At 34.2% G+C, this 26929-nt stretch overlaps 1 protein-coding gene and 1 non-coding gene across 8 annotated transcripts in view; both read left to right on the top strand.

The window, feature by feature from the left end:
- The window catches only part of CCDC178 (coiled-coil domain containing 178), a 448169-nt gene that overhangs the window by 52148 nt on the left and 369092 nt on the right, over window positions 1-26929 (top strand). For all 7 annotated transcript variants that reach the window (XR_003517014.1, XR_003517013.1, XM_027576648.1 and 4 more), the window contains 2 exons: window positions 14624-14646; window positions 25425-25507. Coding sequence is in view for 5 of the 7 variants with exons in the window: in XM_027576648.1 (XP_027432449.1) it covers window positions 14624-14646; window positions 25425-25507 (106 nt within the window). In the remaining 2 variants the exon portion in view is untranslated. The remainder of the gene's footprint in view (window positions 1-14623; window positions 14647-25424; window positions 25508-26929) is intronic.
- Window positions 23361-23463, top strand: LOC113913451. The gene has a single exon (XR_003517222.1). It is a non-coding gene; the product is annotated as a U6 spliceosomal RNA (small nuclear RNA).

Genomic DNA, 26929 nt, shown 5'->3' with positions numbered 1-26929 from the left:
TATTTTGACTACATATTTGGTATTTAGATTTGCTAGTGTTGAACTGATAAAAGAGTATATTTATAGAGTATATTTATTTATGTTTCTTATGCTATATTTTTTGTTTAGGTCACCACAACTATTCAACTATTGATTAGACATTTAATTATATTTGAATTAATATTTTGGGAATGAAATGGTAGCCACCTATCTTATTTAAAGATGATTTTTTTTTCTCTGACCTACCAAAATGAAAAGAACTTTACAATATTACTTGGAAAAATGAACTTTTTGTAGTACTGGCTAGACAACTTTACATTCATAGTCTTTATTGAAAATTTTTTTGTTTTTTTAAATTTTATTTTATTATGTTATATTAATCACCATACATTACATCATTAGTTTTTGATGTAGTGTTCCATGAACCATTGTTTGCGTATAACACCCAGTGCTTCTTTCAATACGTGCCCTCTTTAATACCCATCACCAGGCTACCCCATCCCCCCACTCCCTTCCCCTCTAGAACCCTCAGTTTGTTTCTCAGAGTCCATAGTATCTCATGGTTCGTCTCCCCCTCCAATTTCCCCTCCTTCATTTTTGCCATCCTACTATCTTTTTTTTTTTTTTTAACATATAATGTATTATTTGTTTCAGAGGTACAGGTCTATGATTCAACAGTCTTACACAATTCAGAGCATTCACCATAGCACGTACCCTCCCCAGTGTCCATCACTCAGCCACCCCATCCCTCCCACCCCCCACCACTCCAGCAACCCTCAGTTTGTTTCCTGAGATTAAGAATTCCTCATATCAGTGAGATTATATGATACATTTGATGGCTACATAATATTCCATTATACACACACACACACACACACACACACACACACACACACACACACCACATCTTCTTTATCCATTCATCTGTTGATGGACATCTTGGCTCTTTCCATTGTTTGGCTATTGTGGATATTGCTGCTATAAACATTGGGGTGCACATACCGCTTTGGATCAGTACGTTTGTATCTTTGGGGTAAATACCCAGTAGTGCAATTCCTAGATCATAGAGTAGCACTATTTTCAACTTTTTCATGAACCTCCATACTGTTTTCCAGAGTGGCTGCACCTGCTTGCATTTCCACCAACAGTGTAGAAGGGTTCCCCTTTCTCCACATCCCTGCCAACATCTGTCATTTCCTGACTTGTTAATTTTAGCCATTCTGACTGGTGTGAGGTGGTATCTCATTGAGGTTTTGATTTCGATTTCCCTGATGCCAAGCGATGTTGAGCAGTTATTCATGTGTCTGTGGCCATTTGGATGTCTTCTTTGGAAAAATGTCTGTTCATGTCTTCTGTCCATTTCTTGATTGGATCATTTGTTTTTTGGCTGTTGAGTTTGATAAGTTCTTTGTAGATTTTGGATACTAGTCCTTTATCTGATATGTCATTTGCAAATATCTTCTCCCATTCTGTTCGTTGTCTTTTGGTTTTGCTGACTGTTTCCTTTGCTGTGCAAAAGCTTTTTATCTTGATGAAGTGCCAATAGTTCATTTTTGCCCTTGCTTCCCTTGCCTTTGGCGATGGTTCTAGGAAGAAGTTGCTGCGGCTGAGGTCGAAGAGGTTGCTGCCTGTGTTCTCCTCTAGGATTTTGATGGACTCCTGTCTCACATTTAGGTCTTTCAACCATTTGGAGTCTTTTTTTGTGTGTGGTGTAAGGCAATGGTCCAGTTTCATTCTTCTGCATGTGGCTGTCCAATTTGCCCAACACCATTTGTTGAAGAAACTGTCTTTTTTCCATTGGACATTCTTTCCTGCTTTGTCGAAGATTAGTTGACCATAGAGTTGAGGGTCCATTTCTGGGCTCTCTATTCTGTTCCATTGATCTATGTGTCTGTTTTTGTGCCAGTACCATACTGTCTTGATGATGACAGCTTTGTAATAGAGCTGGAAGTCTGGATTGTGATGCCACCGGCTTTGCTTTTCTTTTTCAACATTCCTTTGGCTATCCTGGCTCTTTTCTGGTTCCAAAGAAATTTTGGATTATTTGTTCCATTTCTTTGAAAAAAGTAACGGTATTTTGATATGGGGATTGCATTAAATGTGTAGATTGCTCTAGGTAGCATTGACATCTTCACAATATTTGTTCTTCCAATCCATGAGCATGGAACATTTTTCCATTTCTTTGTGTCTTCCTCAATTGCTTTCATGAGTATTCTATAGTTTTCTGAGTACAGATTCTTTGCCTCTTTGGTTAGATTTATTCCTAGGTATCTTATGGTTTTGGGTGCAATTGTAAATGGAATCAATCCTTAATTTCTCTTTTCTGTCTTGTTGTTGGTGTATAGGAATGCCTCTGATTTCTGTGCATTGATTTTTATATCATGCCACTTTACTGAATTTCCTGCATGAGTTCTAGCAGTTTTGGGGTGGAGTCTTCTGGGTTTTGCACGTAAAGTATCATGTCATCTGCAAAGAGTGAGGGTTTGACTTCTTCTTTGCCGGTTCGGTTGCCTTTTATTTCTTTTTGTTGTCTGATTGCTGTGGCTAGGACTTCTAAATCTATGTTGAATAGCTGGAGTGATAGTTGACATCGCTACCATGTTCCTGACCTTAGGGGGAGAGCTCTCAGTTTTTCCCCATTGAGAATGCTATTCAGTGTTGGTTTTTCATAGATGGCTTTTATGATATTGAGGTATGTACCCTCTATCCCTACACTCTGAATAGTTTTGATCAAGAAAGGGTGCTGTACTTTGTCAAATGCTTTTTCTGCATCTATTGAGAGGATCATATGGTTCTTGTTCTTTCTTTTAATAATGTATTGTATCACATTGATTGATTTGTGGATGTTGACCTAACCTTGCAGCCCAGGAAAATCCCACTTGGTCATGGTGAATAATCCCTTTAATGTACTGTTGGATCCTATTGGCTAGTATTTTGGTGAGAATTTTGCATCCATGTTCATCAAGGATATTAGTCTTTAGTTCTCCTTTTTGATGGGGTCTTTGTCTGGTTTTGTGATCAAGGTAATGGTGGCCTCATAAAACACATTTGGAAGTTTTCCTTCCACTTCTATTTTCTGGAACAGTTTCAAAAGAATTTTGGGATTAATTCTTCTTTAAATATTTGGTAGAATTCCCCTGGGAAGCCATCTCACCCTGGGCTACTGTTTGTTGGGAGATTTTTGATTACTGCTTCAATTTCCTTAGTGGTTATAGGTGTATTCAGGTTTTCTATTTCTTCCTGGTTCAGTTTTGGTAGTTTATTCATCTCTAGGAATGCATCCATTTCTTCCAGGTTATCTAATTTGCTGGCATAGAGTTACTCTAATTCGTTCTTATAATTGTTTGTATTTCTTTGGTGTTGGTTGTGATCTCTCCTCTTTCATTCATGATTTTATTTACTTGGGTCATTTTTCTTTTTGATAATTCTGGCCAAGGGTTTATCAATCTTATTAATTCTTTCAAAGAACCAGCTCCTAGTTTCATTGATCTGTTCTACAGTTCTTTTCATTTCTATTTCATTGATTTCTGCTCTGATCTTTAGTATTTCTCTTCTCCTGCTGGGTTTAGGCTTTATTTGCTGTTCTTTCTCCAGCTCCTTTAGGTGTAGGGCTAGGTTGTGTTTTTGAGACCTTTCTTGTTTCTTGAGAAAGCCTTGTATTGCTATATACTTTCCTCCTAGGACTGCCTTTGCTGCATCCCAAAGATTTTGAACAGTTGTGTTTTCATTTTCATTGGTTTCCGTGAATTATTTTAATTCTTTAATTTCCTGGTTGACCCATTCATTCTTTAGTAGGGTGCTCTTTAGCCTCCATATATTTGAGTTCTTTCTGACTTTCCTCTTGTGATTGAGTTCTAGTTTCAAAGCATTGTGGTCCAAAAATATGCAAGGAATGATCCCAGTCTTTTGGTACCGGTTGAGACCTGATTTGTGACCTAGGATGTGATCTATCCTGGAGAATGTTCTATGGGCACTAGAGAAGAATGTGTATTCTGTTGCTTTGGGTTGGAATGTTCTGAATATATCTGTGAAGTCCATTTTGTCCAGTGTGTCATTTAAAGTCTTGATTTCCTTGTTGATCTTTTGCTTAGATGATCTGTCCATTTCATTGAGGGGGAGTGTTAAAGTCCCCTACTATTATTGTATTGCTGTTGATGTGTTTCTTTGATTCTGTTATTAATTGGCTTATATAATTGGCTGCTCCCATGTCAGGGGCATAGATATTTACAAATGTTAAGTTCTTCTTGTTGGACAGACCCTTTAAGTAGGATATAGTGTCCTTCCTCATCTCTTATTACAGTCTTTGGTTTAAAATCTAATTTGTCTGATGTAAGGATTGCCACCCCAGCTTTCTTTTGGTGTCCATTAGCATGGTAAATGGTTTTCCACGCCCTCACTTTCAATCTGGAGGTGTCTTTGGTTCTAAAATGAGTCTCTTGCAGACAGCATATCGATGGGTCTTGTTTTTTTATCCAATTTGATACCCTGTGTCTTTTGGTTGGGGCATTTAGCCCATTTACATTCAGGGTAACTATTGAAAGATATGAATTTAGTGCCATTGTATTGCCTATGAGGTGACTGTTACTGTATATTGTCTGTGTTCCTTTCTGTTACGTTACTTTTAGGCTCTCTCTTTGCTTAGAGGATCCCTTTCAATAGTGGTTACTTTTCTATTCAGAGTGTTGCTGCTATTCTTTTTTTCGATCTCCTGTTCAGTTCGTAGGTGTTCAGAATGGTTTGATACCTATCCAGCTGAATTCCTGGGACCAGAGGAAATTTAGGTCTCCTACTCCTCCGCCATCTTGCTCCTCTTTCTCTTTATTGAAAAATTTAAAGAAAATTAAGAAATAGGACTTGAAGGAAATTTTGAAAATATAGCTTGTGATTTTTTTTTACTTTTTTTATAAGTAAGATTTTTTTTAAAGATTTTTATTTATTTATTGAGAGAGAGAGAATGATGGAGAGAAAGCATGAGAGGAAGGAAGGTCAGAGGGAGAAGCAGACTCCCTGCTAAGCAGGGAGCCCGATGTGGGACTCGATCCTGGGACTCCAGGATCATGACCTGAGCTGAAGGCAGTCGCTTAACCAACTGAGCCACCCAAGTACCCTTTTTTTTTTAAAGATTATTTATTTATTTATTTATTTATTTATTTATTTATTTATTTGAGAGAGAGAGAGAGAGAACGAGCACGAGAGGGGGGAGGATCAGAGGGAGAAGCAGACTCCCCACCGAACAGGGAACCTGATGTGGGACTCAATCCCAGGACTCCAGGATCATGACCTGAGCCAAAGGCGGTCGCTCAACCAAATGAGCCACCCAGGCGCCCATAGCTACTGATTTTTTTGATAAACACAAGCTACTAGGATCTCTTACTTCCAACAAGGTAAACACATGTGGGTTTTTGTGAAAAGATTATGTATTATATTTTCCTGTAGATCATAATTCAGAATTTGTTAAATCTAAGCATAAAATCTAGTTTCAAGTAGAGTAGGTTACTTGTGTTAGAAATAGTTAAAGTATGCAATTATTCCTGAGAAAATACCAAATTTTTGTAAATGTGTGGGTGTATTTTGATAATTCTAGAATGCCTGAAAAAAATGCAGAAAAAGGACATTTCTTCTCAACATTTTTACCACTTAAAAGGAATTAATCTAATAAAAATTATCAGTTGCTTGTACCTTTGGGAGGAGTTTAACATTTTTGAATTTTATTCATTCATTGTCTGTAGTCACAGACACTGTCTTTACCTGTTGGGTTTTTCTTAGGGACTGCAAGGAGTACATTTATGATGGGATTGGGGTGGAGTCAAGGACAGAAAGAAAGTTTTGCCCTTTCTAGATCTGCAGTTTTTCTTCTTTTAACTGAAGCCTTTTCACTTTTGTCTAAATTGTCAATTGTGTTTTTCTATAAACTGCTTGATTTTTAAAACAGCTTTATTGAGGTAATTTACATATCATAAAGTTTCTCATTTAAAGTGTAGAATTCAGGAGCACCTGGGTGGCTCAGTCGTTAAGCACCTGCCTTCGGCTTAGGTCGTGATCCCGGGGTCCTGGGATTGAGCCCCGCATTCGGCTTCCTGCTCAGTGGGAAGCCTGTTCTCCCTCTCCCACTCCCCCTGCTTATAATTCCCTCTCTTTCTGTCTCTCTCTCTGTGTCAAATAAATAAATAAAATCTTTTAAAAAAAATAAAAGTGTAGAAATCAGTGGTTTTTAGTGTATTTACAGAGTTGTGTAATCATTACCATAATCACAAAAGACCACACATTGTATGATCCCATTAATGTGAAATAGGTCACTCTGTAGACACAGCACATTAGTTTCCTAGGGCTGGGGGCTACTGTTGATGGTTGTGGGGTTTCTTTTGGGGAGAATGCTTGTTTGTTTTAATCAGGATCATCTTAATCTTTTATTAGATAAAGCTCTATAAATAATTGTAAAGCTGTCATCTACTTTGGGTATGGACTACATTAAATGAGTGAAAGATCAATCTTTTTTGGATCAACCATTATAGTTTGTCCATTAAATCACAGTGGTTTCCATTATAGTCAGAATAAATACTGTCAAACCTGTGTTTAGCAGAGATGAATCTACCAAAAGCTTGTCTGTGCATTCATAGCAGTTTAATTGCAGTTTTGAATTTTGAAAAGAAAATTCTTTAGAGTTACTATGAACATGTTCTCTATATTTTTGCAAAGAATGAGAAAACATGGCAATATGACGGAAATAATTACCTGGATATCTTCCCATACAAGTAAAAGGTTTTGTTTTTTTTTTCTTCTACCTATTTTTAAGACTGCCTAGAGATTGCTTCATTTAATTTGGAGTGTTCGCTACTGAACTGAAAATTTTTTCATTTCATTTAATCAATACAGATCATTAAAATGTTACCGTGATTTGAAAGGGTGACATAGAGAAGTATTTAGAAATCATTTTTTAAAATATAAAGAATGTATTATACAAAAATAATAATATTATCAATAACAGTGATAAAGCTAATACTGATTAGGTGCCTACTGTATATCATGTATAATTTCACTGAAAACTTATGGAAACCTTGTGAGTTAGAAACTGCCATTATCCCCATTTTCAGATGAGGAAACTGATTCCAGAGGTTGATTTCCGCCAAGATCACATAGTCAGTGGCAGAGCTAGCATCCAGACAGTGTGTCTGAGATCTCAGAACATCCTGTTCTCCACCATGCTGTGTCATCTATTCCTGAGAGTATTTCAGCTATGAGGACCAAAAAAAATATGACTGTTAAAATGCTTATGATTCCAATTATAAAATTTTGCTGTGCTTACACCATTTCATATATGTTTTCAATTCTGAAAAGTAGTATTTAATCATCTGACCCTACTGACCAAATCTCTGATACTTTGAGTTCTCTAATTCTGTTAATTCTATTATATTTCATTTGAAACTTAAGGACACTTCAAATCCTGAAATATTCATTATGTCCCATTCTGTCATCCCCATTTTCCTTTACTTCCTTGACTAATGAATTCATCTTTTAAAACACTCACTATTGGTGTATCTGGTTCTTTACTTTTTTATCCTACCATCCTTCTAGTCTGACAAAATGCCAGCCCTGATGAGATCTCTCTGATGGTCTGACATCTCCACTCCTGTATCCCAGACTGCTGAATAGTGTCAGAGAACATTACACAATAATCCCAATTTGAGATGTTATACATACAATGTTTCCAACCTCAATGGGACCTTTAATAGTGCTCTCAAATTATTGCTGGTCAACCAGAGCTTTCTCTAGTATTCTCTGGTGGCTACTCTAGTCCTCTCTTTTGTTCAAGTCTCCAAATCCTCTACCTTACTAATCATTCATCTCTTACTTCCCAAAGAAAATAGAAGGTATGATAACAGAAATGCTTCAAACTCTTGTTATCCCACTTATGAACATCCTTGAATTCCATAAATATTATTCCTTTTGTCCTTCCATGGAAAATTTCCTTCCCCCATCGGTGGCTACTCCCCTTACCTGCATTTCATCTTCAGCTTTTGTAAGGATCTTGTTCCATCAGGTGTTCATATCTATCTTCCAAATTTCCTTTTTTTTTCTTAACTCACTTCTGTCAACGTTTAAAATATTAATGTTTCTCTTGTTTTCAAGAAAATTTTTTTAATCCCACACATACCTTTAAATATATTCCTTTTTCTCTTTCTTCTTGTTTTACTTAACATCTGAAAAGGATTACCTAAATTTAGCATTTGTTTCCTCACCTCCCAATTGCTCATTTTTTCATTACAATCTGGATTTGGTCCCTATTACTCTAAAGAAAATATCTTCAGAAAAATAAAGCATTGTTTTTTCTATCTATTGGTATAGGCATACATACACACACTCTTTCTCTCTGTCTTTCTGTCTCCCTCTAAAATTTTGTGGCTAGAACAAGCATTTATTTGATTTCCATTGAGTAATTTGTTCTGAGCTCAGATGGGTAAATTTGTGAGTTCTTGCCTGGGGCCAATCATATGGATATACACATCTGCTAACTTAACTGGAAATGGTGATTAAGATGGTCTCACACCCACGTCTGGGACAATGTTCTAGGAGGACAAATCTCAGTGGGCAAGAGCTTAAAATATTTGCTTGTTTTATGTTTGCTCAAGTCCTACTGGCCAAAGTAAAGCACATAATTAATCCCTCTTTTAATGTGGTAGAGTATTAGACAAGAGGAGGATGCCAGGAGATGTGATTCTTTGGGAACAATTTGTGTAGCAATCAATCTATCAGTTTGCCCATTGCCAGCATGATTTAACAACCCATCCAATTGCAGACTATAATCACCAACTTCCCAAAAGTTTTTTCTATTATGGTGTCATGCAGAGGTCCATGATTATATGTTCTGTAGCAGATCTGATGCAGATGAAGTTCTCTGGTTTCAGCTTCTTTTGACCTGATGGTCTATGAATTAAAATGATGTTAAATACTGGTCCTGTACACTTTGCCAGCAATGGTGGAGCAGGGACAAAATTATCAAAGTAAATACTGTTATTCAAAAAGGGGAGAAATGAAAGATACATCTTTCACTAATGCCTAAAATTCTGAAATTTATGAGGGCACATGGTATTAGGCCTACCACATGTGAGTCTAAGAAAAGTTTCTTGCCTAAGACTTCATTCTGCTTCCTGGGGATAGTTTCCTAATTTGTGGTTCTCATCTCTGCTTTACTCTGAGCTCTTAGTTCAGAGAGGTACTTAGATTTCCATAAGAAATAGGCCTGGGTAGCTATCCCAAACTTTTTCCTGTATTAGTTTGTTCAAGCTGCCATAAAAAAAAAAAAAAAAAAAAAAAAAAAAAAAGTCAGACTGGGAGACTTAACAGAAGGTTATTTTCTCACACTTCTGGAGGGTAGAAGTCCAAAATCAAGGTAGTGTCATGGTTTCTACTGAGGATTCTCTTCTTGGCTTGTAAATGACTTCCTCACTGTGTTCTCACTTGGCCTTTCTTCTGTGCCCACATGGAGAGAGAGAGAGAGAGAGCGCTGGTGTCTTTTTGTCTTCTAATAAAAACACCGGTTTTATTGGATTAGGACCCTATCCTATGACATCATTTAACTTTAATTTTCTCCTTCAACATCCTATCTTCAAATATAGTCACATTAGAGATTAGGGCTTCAACATACACATTTTAGAGGGACACAATTTTGTCTATAACACTACTCTAAATTAGAATTGTCTTTGCATTTTGAATCTTTTGGTTTTTAGTCCAATTCCCATAAGAACTTTGGGGTTTCATATTAATCTGATTGGGAAGCTTGGAGGAGTAAGAGAGTGACAGCAGAGGCTTCAAGGTCTCTTGAGACTTTACTTAGAAGTTGTATATTTCTTCTGATACATCTGTTGTTCAATGCAAATCCCAAATCCAGGCAATATTTAAGGGTTGGGAGAATAGGGTTTGCCTGTTAATGGAAGGAAGTGTAAAGGACAAAGGGAGCCATTTTTAATCCTCCATTATCTTACCTTTGACCCCAAGAATATACATGCCTTCTATGTACAAAATATATCAAAGGCTTAAATGTAAGTGTTAAAACCATAACACTCATAGAAGAAAACACAGAGGTAAATCTTCATGACCTGGGATTTTGCTATGAATTCTTAGATATGACACCAAAAGCATAAGTAACAAAAGAAAAAAAGGATAAACTGAACTTCATCAATATTAAGAACTTTTGTATTTTGTACATCAAGGGACATTATCAAGAAAGTGAAACACAACCTACATAATGGAAGAAAATGTTTGCAAATCATATATTCATGTAGTCTATGTCTGCTTGAAGCTTTGCATTAGCTTCTTCCAATTTTGCCTTTTGTTCCTCAAAATGTTTTAGTTGATAAGCTTTATCTTTAAAATGCCATTGTAATTCTACAGTATCTCTCAAATAGGCCTCGTGTTCTAAACACAAATTTTATCTCAATTAAAAAAATTAAGAAAATTGGAACAAAAAACTTCAGTTAGTAATAATGTATCAGTACTGCTTAATTAATTGTAACAAATGTACTATCCTAATGTAAGATGTTAAAATACGGAAAATGTGGTCCAGAATATTTATGAAATCTCTGTATTATCTTTCCAACTTTTCTGTTAAGTCTTAAACTGTTGTAAAATGATATCTATTTTAATAAAACAGTACTATTTAAGATAACATAAAAATTAATTAAAGGAAACTAAATGATGTTAAAGAAAAAAAATAATATGTCCATGGCTTTTGTGTTATGAGATTAAACCCAATCAGATAATTCTTGTGATGCTTCAACTTCACATGGCTTCTTAGAACTGTTATATAAATCAGCCCGATGGTAAGTTTCTGTAGTATGCAGGAGTGTGTTACCAGTTTTCAAAACCAAGGGATAATATTTCCTATTATTAATTAGCTTAGGATCTAATAATATACTCATTGAATGCTCATTCTCTTCTCTGCCTGTTTATCTTTCGTCCATTTTCTTTTGGGTTTATTTGGATTTTCTTATTGGCCTGTAGGAACAAATTACTACTTTTAGTTTGTTACTCTCTCAGTTTGACTTGTCTTTTTACTTTATGATATCTCTTAGTTAAAATAAGTTTTTAATTTTAATATACTTTTTAAGTTTTCCCTTTATTTGAAGTGTTTTGCATCATGTTTAACAACTCTTACTGCAGAGTCCTAAAAAAGTTTTCTATTTCTTCTAAAATTGTAAAGTTTTTGCTTGAGATTTATTTGTTGAACAATGTGAAATTGTTATTTTTGTGTGTAGACACAAAGAATGGAATAGGTAGTTATTTTCATTCATAAAAATATGAAAAATTACTTTTCTTTTTTTTTTAATTTTTTTATTGTTTGAAGTGTTTTCCCTTTATTTGAAGTGTTTTGCATCATGTTTAACAACTCTTACTGCAGAGTCCTAAAAAAGTTTTCTATTTCTTCTAAAATTGTAAAGTTTTTGCTTGAGATTTATTTGTTGAACAATGTGAAATTGTTATTTTTGTGTGTAGACACAAAGAATGGAATAGGTAGTTATTTTCATTCATAAAAATATGAAAAATTACTTTTCTTTTTTTTTTAATTTTTTTATTGTTATGTTAATCACCATATATTACATCATTAGTTTTTGGTGCAGTGTTCCATGATTCATTGTTTGTTCATAACACCCAGTGCTCCATGCAGAACGTGCCCTCCTCAATGCCCATCACCAGGCTAACCCATCCCCCTACCCCCCTCCCCTCTAGAACCCTCAGTTTGTTTTTCAGAGTCCATCATCTCTCATGGTTCTTACTTTTCTTAACATTAATTTCGTTGCAAAATCCAGTCATTTCTTAGAAATCAGCTGTACAGTATCCTATATCATGTTTTCATATATGATTATATCTATTCCTGACTCCATCATTCTAATGGTTAATTTTACCTCTCTATTACAATACCTTATTTTACTAAACATGCTTCATAATATGTTTTACTATCTGGTATGGTGGTTCCCTCTTTTTTTCCCTTTTTATACTTCTTTGGTTATTCTTGGTACATATACATTTTAAAATAAGCTTGTAATATTACATATAAAATGTAATAGGATTTCAAACAACTGCATTCATCAGTTTTTTTATTATGTAGATGAATTTAGTCTCTTCAGAGTTTTTTAGATTCCATTAAATCTATTATACTGTTAGCATAAAAAAAGTTCAGCAGTGTAGCAAATACTGAAACTAGTTTAGAAGGGAGGTCTAAGTATGAGGTAATGAGGGAGATGGTCAAGTTGATGAAAACTTAATGTTAAATTATTGGTTCTTTTACATATTAATATATATATAGTTTTCATTTAACATACATCTGTGTGTATATAAGTGTATATGCATATACATAGATATGGATAAATACATATAGATCAGTTGGCACACATAAATAAAGCATCCTATGCTTTCTGCCCTTTTGCATTTAATTTTCTGTTAATTACTGTTCATATAGTTTTCCCAATTTTTTTCTTGTGTTTGTTAATTTTTATATATGTGTAGAAGTATTTTTTTATCTCTTTTGTTACAAAATTTTTTTTCTGCTTATACTAATTTTTAAATTATTTATAGTACTCTTTCATAGAGAAATTTGTATGTAAAATCGATCCCTTATCTGACAAATTTTGTATCATCTAACAAAATTTTCCTCATATCAAGATTATTAAAATATTTTACTATTTTCAATACTTCCTTTTTTACACTTTGGCTTTTTCAAATCTGAAGTTTACTACTTTATGGCATGAGGCACGTACTTTATCTCTTCTAAATAATTGTTTAAACTATCCTTATATCATTCATTGACTTGTCCATCTCCCTTGATTTGTAATGTAAATTTTACAAAAAACAAATTCTCGTATATATATATATATCTCATACATATATATATTGTAAATTTTACAATAAACTAAATTCACATATATAATCTCATATATATCTCATATATTTGTAATGTAAATTTTACAATGAACTAAATTCTCATATATACACAAATCTCTTGATTTGTAATGTAAATTTTACAATAAACTAAATTCTCCTATATAGATCTCATATGTATCATATATATATAATGAAATGATTACTATTTCAGTCTTTTTCATATTTGGATAACAACATTCTTATACTAAATTTCATCTTCCGATTTTTTTAATATTATGGAGAAATATATATATGCCTTGAATTTGTTATTATATCACTTATATCCATTCCAGTATATGTTATATCTTAAGTAAATTTTGTTTTTTTAGTGCTCTAATCTTTCCTTAAATATTTGTATACTTTTTTTGTTTTTTGTATTTATAAATGATGGACCAGACTGATAAATGGTTGTGAGCATAAGTTTTTTGCTGGTTTTGTTGTTTTTGTTGTTGCTGTTATTTGTTTGCTTCTTAGCAGCTGTCAGAGCCTTCTTACAATAAAGGCTTTTATCCAGTAAATAAAAAATTATACTGGAATTCTTTGTAAATAGGAGGTAATATGTTTAGGCAAGGACTTGAGGGACTGTCTTTTTACTTAAATAAGCATACATTTGAGTTTGTTGTAGCACCTTCAAGTATTTTCATGCATTGATGAATCAGCCTTTATTTTTCCTTTATCCACTTGTTTGTTTTTATGTGAGATTCTGCTAGTTATGTAGGCTCTGTTTTGTTTCTCTCTAGAACCACAACTTCCATTCTTAGCCTCTCCATCCTAGTCAGATCTCCAGTGTGGCTAGAGAGTTATTCTCATGGCAATGACAAGAAGCCATCTTCTCAGCCATGTATTCTGGATTCTGAGAGTGGAAAGCAATAATACTAGTCTACCTCACCACAGGCAGGCCGTCAGTTATTTACTTTGATTATCACCTACTTATTCTTACATACTAGGAATTTTTCATGAGCTCCACAGAGAAGCCTTTTACCTGCCCTGAAATGGTCTTCATTTTTTCTTCTGAGTTATATTTTTCTTTGCTCTATTTTCACTGACAGTCTCATCTGTTTTCTTTCTATATGTGGGAATTTTTCTAAAATATATGTCACAGTGATTTTATTGGCATACATATATACCTTTCTCCAGAAATATTGGATGACATGGGAATTGAAGAGAAGTAATCATGTATGCCCAGCTAACATCTGGAATTAGACATTATCTATGAAACCCATAAAATTATGATTATGTATCCCTTGTGTTTTTGGTAATTTGTGTCTCTTATAGCCCAGGATACTCTTAGAATATTTTGTAGAACATGACTCCTACCGTGGAGTTTATGGTCTAAAAGAGGGACACTATGGAAAGCTAAATATTTGGAACTTACCAGAGTGTTTTCCACTCTTTGGTTATATATTAAAATTTAATAGATATAATGCACTTCTGATTATATGGAAAGTCTTTTGGGAGTAAGTGGCATTGAACAGGCCCTTGATGAAGTAATAAGGTTTAGAAACACAGATGAAAGGTAAGAACAATTAGGTGGGAGTAATAAAAGGACTAGGTAGTAGAAGTATGTATCTGTTTTAGAAATAACAGAGTATAGTATGACAAAAATATAATGGGGTCTGTGAAGTGGAGTACTTATAGTTTTATCAGTGAGTTCTAATGTAAGCTAGTCTACTATTATTTTTTGAGATATTTAAAATTTGATTTTTATTGAGATCTTTTATTTTGACAGTTTGAAACTTCTCTTGAGGAATGGTAAGCACCTTTCATTCTTTTTAAGTTGTTTTTAAGTTCAAATTTTAATGATTAAGGTGCTGTAGATTAGTTTTATTTCAAAAGAAATAAATTAAAAGCAGAATTTTTCATATTTGTTATTAAAATGCATTTTTTTTGAAAAGATAACAATTAGGTTATCACTGAAAATGGCAGAATAGAAATCTCTGGGGCTCTGTCCCACCACAAAAAAATGTTGGCAAAAATTTGTCAGAATCAACTTTTGTAGAAATCTGAACTTAGTAAAAGACAACAACTAGGGTGAAAGTTAATGAGTCTGTTGTATTGCATTAAGAGAGCACTGTGGCACTATAAATTGCCCACTTGCCATTCTCTAGCCCCCAAATCAGTGGTGGCCATGAAGAGAGCAGCCTGTACTTGTGCTGCAGATTGCTAGTGCCAGAGAAAACAATATGGACCTTATTCTCAAAGAATTGTGTTTCAGTGTTTTGACCTGTCTGATGACTTCTTGAAGAACCAGCACAAAGGCTTGTCTTTGTTTTGCCTGACTTGAAGCAATCACTCAGCTGGAACCACTTAGAGGCAGTGTTTACTGAAAGCATTTAAAGGCATATACTTGCCACCACTGTCTGAAGCTGTGAATAACAGTTGGGACAAACATTAGACAAACCAAAATGCCTGGGAAAGAAGACATACATGGGGGAAATAGAATTTTTCAAAGCTGTTATATATACTGCAGAATCAAGAAGTGCACGCATATGACCAGAGCTAGGCACATGCTCAGGGAAAACCTAAGACCCTGATCTTTTATCTCTAGCTGACCTTTAGGATCTGTGCAGGCAACAGTTAAAAGTAGAAGTAGAGCTGTAAACAGCCTGGGTAAGCATTGAAGGAATACTTCAAAAGAGCCCATCTGCTAAGATAAGAAGAGTATTTTTTTTTCCTTTTCCTTGTCCTTTTCCCTTCTTTTCCTTTCCTTTCTTTTTCTTTTTTTTTTTTTTTTGACTCTAGGTATTTAAGATAACTTGGAGAAAACATAAGTTTACCAGTAAGCTAATGAAACACTTAGTTCAGTACCCACACATGACAAAGAATACATACATTATCAAATGTGTTTAGAAGAACTACTAAACAAAGAAAGAACAACCCACAATAAGCATCAACAACAAACTCAGCAGAAGGAAGGTAATCTTATTTCCATTTCACATTGAACTACTTAAAATGTCCAGCTTTCTACAGAAAATCATAAAGCAGACAAAGAAAAAAGAAAAGTTTGTCTCACTAAAAAGGGGAAAAAAAGAAAAAGAAAATTTAAAAAATGGCCCTGAGAAAGATTAAATGTTGGACTTTTTGGACAATAACTAAATCAGCTATCTTAAATATTCTCAAAGAGATAAAGGAAACCATGGACAAACAGTTAAAACCAGGAGACTAATGTCTCAACGAGTTAAGATTATCAATAAAGAAATAGGAATTATAAAAAAGAACCAAGCAGATATTCTGGAGATGAAAAGTATAATAATTGGGTGAAAAAATAATTAGAGATGTTCATCAATAGATTTGAACTGGCAGAGAAAGAATCCGTGAACTTGAAAATAGGCCAATTGATGCACTACAGGGTATTTACCCCAAAGATACAAATGTAGGGATCCGAAGGGGTACGTGCTCCCCAATGTTTGTAGCAGCAATGTCCACAATAGCCAAACTATGGAAAGGGCCAAGATGTCCTTCAACAGATGAACGGATAAAGAAGATGTGGTGTATATACACAATGGAATATTATGCAGCCATCCAAAAACCGAAATCTTGCCATTTGCAACGATGTGGATGGAACTGGAGGGTATTATGCCAAGCGAAATAAGTCAATCAGAGAAAGACATGTATCATATGATCTCACTGATAGGAGGAATTCTTAACCTCAGGAAACAAACTGAGGGTTGCTGGAGTGGTGGGGGGGTGGGAGGGATGGGGTGGCTGGGTGATAGACATGGGGGGAGAATATGTGCTATGGTAAATGCTGTGAATTGTGTAAGACTGTTGAATCACAGACCTGTGCCTCTGAAACAAATAATACATTATATGTTAAAAAAAAAAAAGTAGGAAGGGAAAAATGAAGGGGGGGAATCAGAGGGGAAGACGAACCATGAGAGACTATGGACTCTGAGAAACAAACTGAGGGTTCTAGAGGGGAGGGGGGTGGGTTAGCCTGGTGATGGGTATTAAAGAGGGCACCTACTAAATGGAGCCCTCGGTGTTATATGCAAACAATGAATCATGGAACACTACATCAAAAACTAATGATGTAATATATGGTGATTAACATAACATAATAAAATAAAATTTAAAAAAAATAGGCTAATTGAAATTATTCAGGCTGAGGAGCAGAAAGACAAAAGAATGAAGTAAAATGAACAGAGCCTAATAGATCTGAGGGACATAATCACAAATACAAATATATGCATAATGGGAGTCCAAGAGTACTAGGGAAGAGAAAAAGGGGGAGAAGGAATATTTGAAGAAACATTGGCTAAAAATCTCCAAATTTGATGAAAGACATGAATTTATAATTTACTAAAACTCAGTGAACTCAATGCAGGATAAACTCAGAGATACACACATTATAGTCAAGTCATTGAAAGCCGGGGACAAAGTATCTTGAAAGCAGTGAGAAAGAAGTGACTCATCATGAGTAAGGGATCCTCAATAAAAGTGACAGTCAATTTCTCATCAGAAATTTTGGAGACCAAGGGCATGTGGGCGGCTCATTGGGTTAAGCATCTGCTTCCAGCTCTGGTCATGATATCAGGGTCCTGGGATGCAGCCCTACTTTGGGCTCTCTGCTTAGCGGGGAGTCTGCTTCTCCCTCTCACTCTGTGCTCTCTCTCAAGTAAAAAATAAAATCTTAAAAAAAAAAAAGCAGTAATGGAGGCCAGAGGCCAGTGGAATGGCACATTTAAAATGCTGGAAGGAAAAAAAAAAGCCTGTCAAACAAGAATTCTGATTCTTGCAGAAGTGTCCTTCAAAAATAAAGGAGAAATTAAGATATTTCCAGATAAACAAAAATTGAGGGGCTCCATCTGTAGCAGACTGTTCTATCAGAAATCCTACAGGTAGTCTTTTAAGCAGAGATGAAAGGACATTAGACAGTAACTTGAAGCCATATGAAGAAATAAAAACAATAAGGTAGCTACAAAAATAGATCTAAAAGTCAGTATGATTTCATTTTTATTTTGCATCTCTTATTTTTCTATATAATTTTAAATGGATAAAATTATAATTCTATATTAATGGGCACACAATGTATAAATGTGTAATTTGTAGAAATGACAACATGAAGGGAACAGAGGTATAAAGGAACAGAGGTGTTTTTTTTTTATACTACTGAAACTGCATTGATTTTAATTCAAACTTAATTTTTATGAAGTTAAGATGTTATTTGTAATCTCCAATGAACCACTAGGAAAAATTCTATAAAACAAAAACACCAACATAAATCCAATAAGGAAACTAAATACATTAGGGAAATTCGACTAATCACCAAAGGAGGCAATTATGGAGAAATTAAAAATGAAAAATATTTAAGTATTATAGAAAACAAGTAGCAAAATGGCAGAAGTAAGTCCTTCCTTAATAGTAATTGCTTTTCATGAAAATAGACTAAATGGATTAAATGTATTAAATGGATTAAACTTTGTTAAAAGATAGTGATAGAATGGATAAAAGTACATGATTCAATTATATGCTGTCTATAAGAGACTCACTTGCGATCCAGAGACACAGTATGTTGAAAGTAAAAGGATAAAAAATATATTCCATGAAAATAGTAACCAAAAGAGAGCTGGGGTAGCTAAACTAATATAACACAAAATGATCGAAGCATATTATAAGAAACAATATTTAACATCTTGATAAAAGGGCCATTCCATCAAGAAGATATCAAAATTATATACATACCCAAAATACAACCTCAAAATGCATGAAGTATAAACTGACAGAATTAAAGTAAGAAATACGCAGTTCTATAGTAAGAGTTTGAGAATTCACTCTATCCTCACTTTCAAGAATGTGAACTTAAAGAACTTAAGTTTTTTTTAAAGAACTTAAAAAAAAGAACTAAAAAAAAGATCAGTAATGAAAAAGATTTGAACAGCACTAGAACAATCTAGGCGTAACAGACTTATATAGTACACACCACCCAATAGCAGTAGAAAACACATTCCTTTCCTGTTGACATTGAACATTATTCAGGATAGGTCATATGTTAAGCTATATAACAAATCTCAATAGAATAAAAAAAGACTGAAATCATAACAAGTATCCTTTCTGACCTAATGGAATGAGACTAGAAATCAATAACAGAAAGAAACCTAGGAAGTCCAGGTAAATGTAGATTTTAAACAACATGCTCAAAAAAACTCAGTGAATAAAGGCTGTAATCACAGAAGAAATTAGAAGATACTTTGAAATGAATGAAAATGAAAATACAATATACCAGAATTTATGGGATATAACAAAAGTAATGCTCGCAGGGCAATTTATAGACATAAATGCTAACATTAAAAAAGAAGATCCCAAATCCAGTAACCTAACTCTATACCTTACAGAACTAGAAAAGAATGAATGTGCTAAAGCTATGAAAAGAAAGGAAATTATAAAGATTAGTGCAAAAATAAATGAAGTCAAGAATAAAAAAAACAATGAATAGTACAAGGAAAACAAGTTGTTTCTTTGAAAAGATTAACCAAATTCACAAACCTTTGGCTAGACTAGCAAAGAAAAAAGACTTGAATTATGAAAATCATCAAAAAATTGGGGATATTACTACAGATCTCACAGAAATAAAAATGATTATAATACTATGAATAATTGATAATACTATGAACAACAAATTTAGATAACCAAGATGAAATAGACAAATTCCTAGGAACACATAAACTATCAAAACTGATTGAGGAAGAAGTAGAAAATCTAACAGATTTGTAACAAGTAAAGAGATTAAATCAGGAATCAAATATCTCCCAAAAAAGAAAAAGCCCAGGACCAAAAGACTTGACTGGTAAATTCTATTGAACATTCAAAGAAGAATTAATACCAATGCTTCTCTAACTCTTTCAAAAATTAGAAGAGAAAGGAGCACTTTTCAACCATTCTATGAGGCCAGCATTATCCTGATACTAAAGCCAGATAAAAACATCATAAGAAAAAGAAATGTAGACCAATGGCTTTATGACTATAGATTCAAGAATCTTCAATGAAATCCTAGCAACCTGAACCTAGCAGCATATTAATAGAATTACATGTCATGACCAAGTGACATTTCTCCCAGGTGTGTAAGGGTATTTCAAAATAAAAAAAAAAAATGTAATATATCCACAGTAATAAAATGAAGGGGGGGAAATCCATGTGAACATCTCAATGTGGAAACATGTGGCAAAATCCAACACCTTTTCATGATAAAAAACACTCAAAAAACAGACAAGAACAGATTAGAAAGCATGATGGACATTTATGAAAAACCTTCAACTGACATTATACTTAATGGTAAAATCTGAAATTTTTCAACCTAAGATCAGGAATGGCACAAGGATGCTAGCTCTTCTCACTTTTATTCGACATTGGAAACCTCATGCATTGCTGGTGGGAATGTAAAATGGTTTAGTCACTTTGAAAAACAGTTTGGTGGTTCCTCAAAAAGTTAATCCTAGAATTACCATATGACACAGCAATTCCACTCTGAGGTATATACAGAAAACATTTCAAAACAGGTGTTCAAACAAAATCTTATATACAAATGTTCATATCATCAGTACTCACCATAGCCAAAAGGAGGAAACAACCTCAAATTTTTTCAGTAGAAAACTTTGAAACTCGTTCTATAAGAGGCCAGCATTACCTTGATCTCAAAACCAGACAAAGACCTCACCAAAAAGAATTACAGACCAATATCCGTGATGAATGTGGATGCCAAAATTCTCACCCAGATACTAGCCAGTATGATCCAACAGTACATTAAAAGGATTATTCACCACGACCAAGTGGAATTTATTCCTGGGCTGCAAGGGTGGTTCAACATTCACAAATCAATCAACATGATACATCACATTAGTAAAAGAAAGGACAAGAACTGTATCCTCTCAATTAATGCAGAAAAAGCATTTGACAAAATACAGCATTCTTCTTTGATTAAAACTCTCCACAGCGTAGGGATAGAGGGAACATACTTCAGTATCATAAAAGCCATCTACAAAAAGCCCACGGTGAATATCATTCTCAATGGGAAAAAACTGAGAGATTTTCCCTTAAGGTCAGGAACATGACAGGGATACCTACCCTCACCACCGTTGTTCAACATAGTACTGGAAATCCTAGCCTCAGCAATCAGACAACAAAAAGAAATAAAAGGCATTCAAATTGGCAAAGAAGTCAAATTCTCATTTTTTGCAGATGACATGATACTTTATGTGGAAAACCCAAGACTCTACCCCAAAATTTCCAGGACTCCTATAAGAATTAAGTAACATGGCAGGATATAAAATCAATGTGCAGAAATCAGTTGCATATCTCCACAGTAACAATGAGACAGAAGAAAGAGAAATTAAGGAATCGATCCCATTTACAATTGCACTGAAAACCATAAGACACCTAGGAATAAACCTAACTAAAGAGATAAAGGATCTGTACTCTAAAACCTACAGAACACTTATGAAAGAAATTGAGGAAGATACAAAGAAGTGGAAAAACATCCCATGCTCATGGATTGGAAGAATAAATATTGTTAAAATGTCTATTCTACCCAGCGCAATCTACACATTCAGTGCAATCCCTATCAAAATACCATCGACATTTTTCACAGAGCTGGAACAAATAATCCTAAAATTTGTATGGAACCAGAAAAGACCCTGAATAGCCAGAGGAATGTTGAAAAGGAAAACCAAAGCTGAAGGCATCACAATGCCTGACTTCAAGCTATATTTCAAAGCTGTCATCATCAAGATAGTATGGTACTGCACAAAAACAAACACATAGATCAATGAAATAGAATAAAGAACCCAGAAGTGGATGGACCCTCAACTCTATGCTCAACTAATCTTTGGCAAAGTAGGAAAGAATGTCCAATGGAAAAAGGACAGTCTCTTCAATAAATGGTGCTGGGAAAATTGGACAGCCACATGTCCAAGAATGAACAATGTAGAAGAATGAAACTGGACCATTATCTTACACCATACACAAAGATAAACTCAAAAGGGATGAAAGACCTAAATGCTAGACAGAAGTCCATCAAAATCCTAGAGGAGAACACAAGCAGCAACCTCTTTGACCTTGGCTGCAGCAACTTCTTGATAGATATGTCTCCAAAGGCAAGGAAAACAAAAGTAAAAATGAACTATTAGGACTTCATCAAGATCAAAAGCTTCTGAACAGCAAAGGAAACAGTCAACAAAACTAAAAGGCAACCTATGGAATGGGAGAAGATACTTGCAAATGACATCAGATAAAGGGCTAATATCCAAGATCTGTAAAAAACTTATCAAACTCAACACCCAAAAACCAAATAATCCAGTCAAGAAATGGGCAGAAGACAAGAACAGACAGTTCTCCAAAGAAAAGATACAAATGGCCAACAGACACATGAAAAAATGCTCCACATCCCTTGGCATCAGGGAGATACAAATCAAAACCACAATGAGATACCACCTCACACCAGTAAGAATGGCTAAAATTAACAAGACAGGAAACAACAAATGTTATTGAGGATGTGGAGAAAGGGGAACCCTCTTACACTGTTGGTGGGAATGCAAGCTGGTACAGCCACTCTGGAAAACAGTTTGAGGTTCCTGAAGAAGTTAAAAATAGAGCTACCCTATGATGGAGCAATTACACTACTAGGTATTTACCCCAAAGATACAAATTTATTTATCCGAAGGGACACCTCCACCCCAATGTTCGTAGCAGCAATATCCATAATAGCCAAACTGTGGAAAGAGCCATCTCAAGATGTCCATGGACAGATGAATGGATAAAGATGATATTGTGTGTGTGTATACACACACACACACACACACACACACACACACACACACAAGAGAATATTACTCAGCCATCAGAAAGGATGAATACCTACCATTTACATCGGCATGGATGGAACTGGAAAGACAATTATCATGTGGTTTCACTCATATGTCTAATATAAGAAACAGTGCAGAGGATCATAGGGGAAGGGAGGGAAAACTGGGAAGTCTCAGAGAGGGAGAAAAAACGAGAAATTTTTAACTATAGGAAACAAACAGAATTGCTGGAGGGGAGGTGGGTAGGGGGATGGGATAATTGGGTGATGGGCATTTAAGGAGGGCACTTGATGTGATGAGCATAGGGTGTTACATGCAACTGATGAACTGTTGAACACTACATCTGAAACTGATGATGTACTATATGTTGGCTAATTGAATTAAAAATTTTTTTTCAGTAGACTAATTATAAATAAAGGTTGGTATAGCTATACAATGGAATATTATTCAAGCATAAAAAGTAATAAAATTTTGATGCATGCTGTAACATGGATAAACTTCTAAAGCACCATGCTAAGTTAAAAGAAGCAAGACATAAAAGTTACCTTTTGTATGATTCCATTTATATGAAATATCCATAACAGGTAAATCATAGAGATGGGAAGCACATCGGTTCTTGGCAGGGGCTGGTAGAGAGAACGGGGAGAGATTGCTTAATAAATAAGAAGCTTGCTTCGGTAGCACATATACTAAAACTGGAAGGATACAGAGAAGATTAGCATGGTCACTGTGCAAGGATGACACACAAATTCATGAAGCGTTCCATATTTTAAACAAAATAAGGGGCAGTTCTTCTAAGGTGATAAACATGTTTTGGCACTAGATGGGGGTGATATTCACAACATTGAGTGTAGTAAATGCCATTTAAGCTTACACTTCCAAATGGTTAATTTTATGTTATGGGACTTTTGCCTCAATTAAAAAAAATAAGAATTGGGTGCTTGGGTTGTTCAGTCGGTTAAGCATCTGCCTTCAGCTCAGGTCATGATCCCAGGATGCTGGGATCAAGTCCCATGTCGGGCTCCCTACTCAGCAGGGAGTCCTCCCTCTCCTTCTGCCCCTTCCCGTTCCTGCTCCTTCTCACTCTCAAATAAAAAAGAAAGAAAAAAGAAAACAATTTTGCTGGTCTAAAAATTAACTAAATTTTGAAAAAAATACACAAAAATAGATTCAATTATGTGCAACAATTTAGTGTATCACAAACCAGTAGGGAGAGCATTATTTGCTGGGACAATTATTTTTCTTTATTTTAATTATTTTCTTTATTAGTTTCAGAAGTAGAATTTAGTGATTGGTCAGTTGCATATTACACCCAGTGCATGTTACATGAAATGCCCTCCTTAATGCCCATCACCCAATTATCCCTGCCCTGCCAGACTCTCCCTCCAGCAACACCCATGTTTTTATTATTTATTTATTTACTTATTTATTTTTTGTGGTATGAATTTTTTTTATTTTTAATTAGTTTTTTGAGTATAGTTGACATATAATGTTACATTAGTTTCAAGTGTGCAACATATTCAACATTTTTTTTATTTTCAATCAAGAAAAATAGATTATTTAACAAAAATATTTAAAAATGAAATTAAAACTAAAGGAGAAAATATGATGAATATTCCCCGACCTCATAATAAACAGGCTTTCCTAAATAAATTGTGGAACAACAATGAGACAAATAGTGTGCAGCCATCAGAAATAGTAAACTGTAGTCAAATATACAGGAAACAATGTCATGTAACTAAGGTAGCATGCAATATTTTATGACTCTAATTTTATAAAAATTGAAGTATCATTAGAGTGTTATATTCTGTTATATCTAAAAAGAATGAATTAGTATAGATTATTTTATATTATGAGTTTTGGTATGTACAAACTTCCTTTAATTTGTAATACTTCTTTAACAGAAAAAATAATAATTTAATAAAAATAGCACTCCCTGCTTTGTTGTTGATACTGTTTTTCTTATAACTTTTATCAGAAGAAAAATACTTCTTTTTAAATACGATGAAAACTTTACCTAGAAAAACTATTTTTAAAAAATTTTTTAAAGATATTTATTATTTGTTTATTTATTTGAGAGAGAGAGAACATGCACAAATGCATGAGGGATGGGGTGGTGGGGGGAAGAGCAGAGGGAGAGGGAGAAGCAGACTCCCCGCTAAGTGAGCCTGACACAGGGCTGGATCCCAGGACCCTGAGATCAAGACCTGGGCCCAAGGCAGATGCTTAACCCAGGCACCCCTAGAAAAATTCTTTAGAAAAGAAATAACATTTTAATTTGGACATTTTGCTAAAACCTATTAATTTCAAATCTGAAAGAGCATTTTTGGTCCTTGTATTTTATATGGTACCCTGGAAACTGCTAAACTGAAGTTATAAATAGCTCTCAAATTATTCTCAATAAACCCCCTTTTTCTGATAGCAACTCTAAGGAACACCAATTCATTTTCTTAAAAAAAAAACCCACAAAACTTCTTTAATATCCCCTCAAATATTTTTAGGTCATTTGTAACAGATTTTAAATTTCTATTAATTTACCATGATATATAAAGCCCATTACGTATTAGAATTTTGCTATATTACTCTCTTAGATAGTAACATTAGCATGTATAGTAAGTTTCACCACAAACATTTAAAATTTAATGTGAGAATCACCTAAAATTTGTTTTACTACCTTTAAACTTTAAGTAAAGCAGTTCTTTATTAATTGATTGCCTCTTTCACTTTATATAGGAGCAGAACTTCATCCACACAAGACCAGAAGGGAGATTGGAGTATTGCTACACCAGTGAAAGAGGTTAAACCAGAAGAGAGAGGTAAAGTTGTACCTCATACTTAAATCAGTGAAATTATATTTAAAAGCTCATTGACTTTTCATTTAACATATTAATTTTTACTATAATTATTTTTAAGAGTTTTATAACTCTTCTGAGTGTCTAATGGAGGAAAGAGCCTTCTGTATCATTTGATTAAGCAACAAAATTCAACAAATATTTATTATATGATATACTGTTCTAGGTCCTGAGTGTATAATGATCCCTCTCCATCTCCCAAGAAGCTAACTGTCATTCAGTGCTGTCCAGTAGTACTTTCTGGGATAATAAAAGTGTTCTCTATTTCCACCGTCCAGTAGAGTAGCTACTAGCCATATATAGTAGCTGCTTGAAATGTAGCTAGGAAGACTGAGAATTTAATTTTTCAGTTTAATTTTAACATGTTAAATGTAAATGGTCACATGTGATTCATGGCTACCACACTGGACATGGAGACTCTGCTATATTTATATCTTATATATAATATATATGTATAAATTAAGATTAATATCTTGTCACAATTTATAAAATATATAGTAATTTACATATTGGAATAAAATTTGTGTTAAAATTACTTCAACATATTTGAATGTATTCTTAATATTATATTAAACACCTCTTCCTTCCCTCACCACAAAAATTTGTTAAACATCTTCCTTTCATGAGAGAGAACTAAGAATTCAGAACTTTGTAGAAGTACTAATATTTTGTTTTCAAAGCTATCTCTTATAGTGAGGCTCTGTTTTTAGTTTCCTTTTCACTGTATCTACACTGAAGAAAAAAAATCTCATTTGTTACTTCTTAATTTTTCACATGACAAATGCTAGGAGAAGATTAATATGTCAGTGGGCATAATAACAGTTAAATTAATTGCAGTTATGTTTATTGTAAACTCATACATTTGATCCCAAAGTATAAGACAGTATCAGGTTGAGGGAGATTTATTGTAATTAAGTGTTTGTGCTAAAAAAAATTGCAGGTGGTTACTTACCTACTTGGTATGAAACAGTAAAATGGAGATGGTATTCTAGAAAAAAATTGAGAGATTAAATACAATGAATTGGAGACATTTCAAGTTATAAACACAGCATTTATTTTAGAATGCTATCATAGAAACAGTACAAAAGATATCTTGGTTTTTTTTTGGTTTTTTTTAAGATTTTATTTATTTATTTATTTGAGAGAGAGAGAATGAGAGAGAGAGAGCATGGGAGGGTCAGAGGGAGAAGCAGACTCCCTGCTGAGCAGGGAGCCCGATGTGGGACTCGATCCAGGGACTCCAGGATCATGATCTGAGCCGAAGGCAGTCGCTTAACCAACATGATAGACATCTTTGGTAAAACATATTTATATTGCATCAGAAGTGATGTAAGTAGCATTAATTTAATTATACTTTTCAGACTGAGATATTTTTATAGAAACTGA

Source organism: Zalophus californianus, chromosome 14 (assembly GCF_009762305.2).
Source record: "Zalophus californianus isolate mZalCal1 chromosome 14, mZalCal1.pri.v2, whole genome shotgun sequence".
NCBI lineage: Eukaryota > Metazoa > Chordata > Mammalia > Carnivora > Otariidae > Zalophus > Zalophus californianus.
The sequence above is the reverse complement of the archived record's forward strand: the minus strand, read 5'-3'. Positions and strand labels throughout refer to the sequence as shown.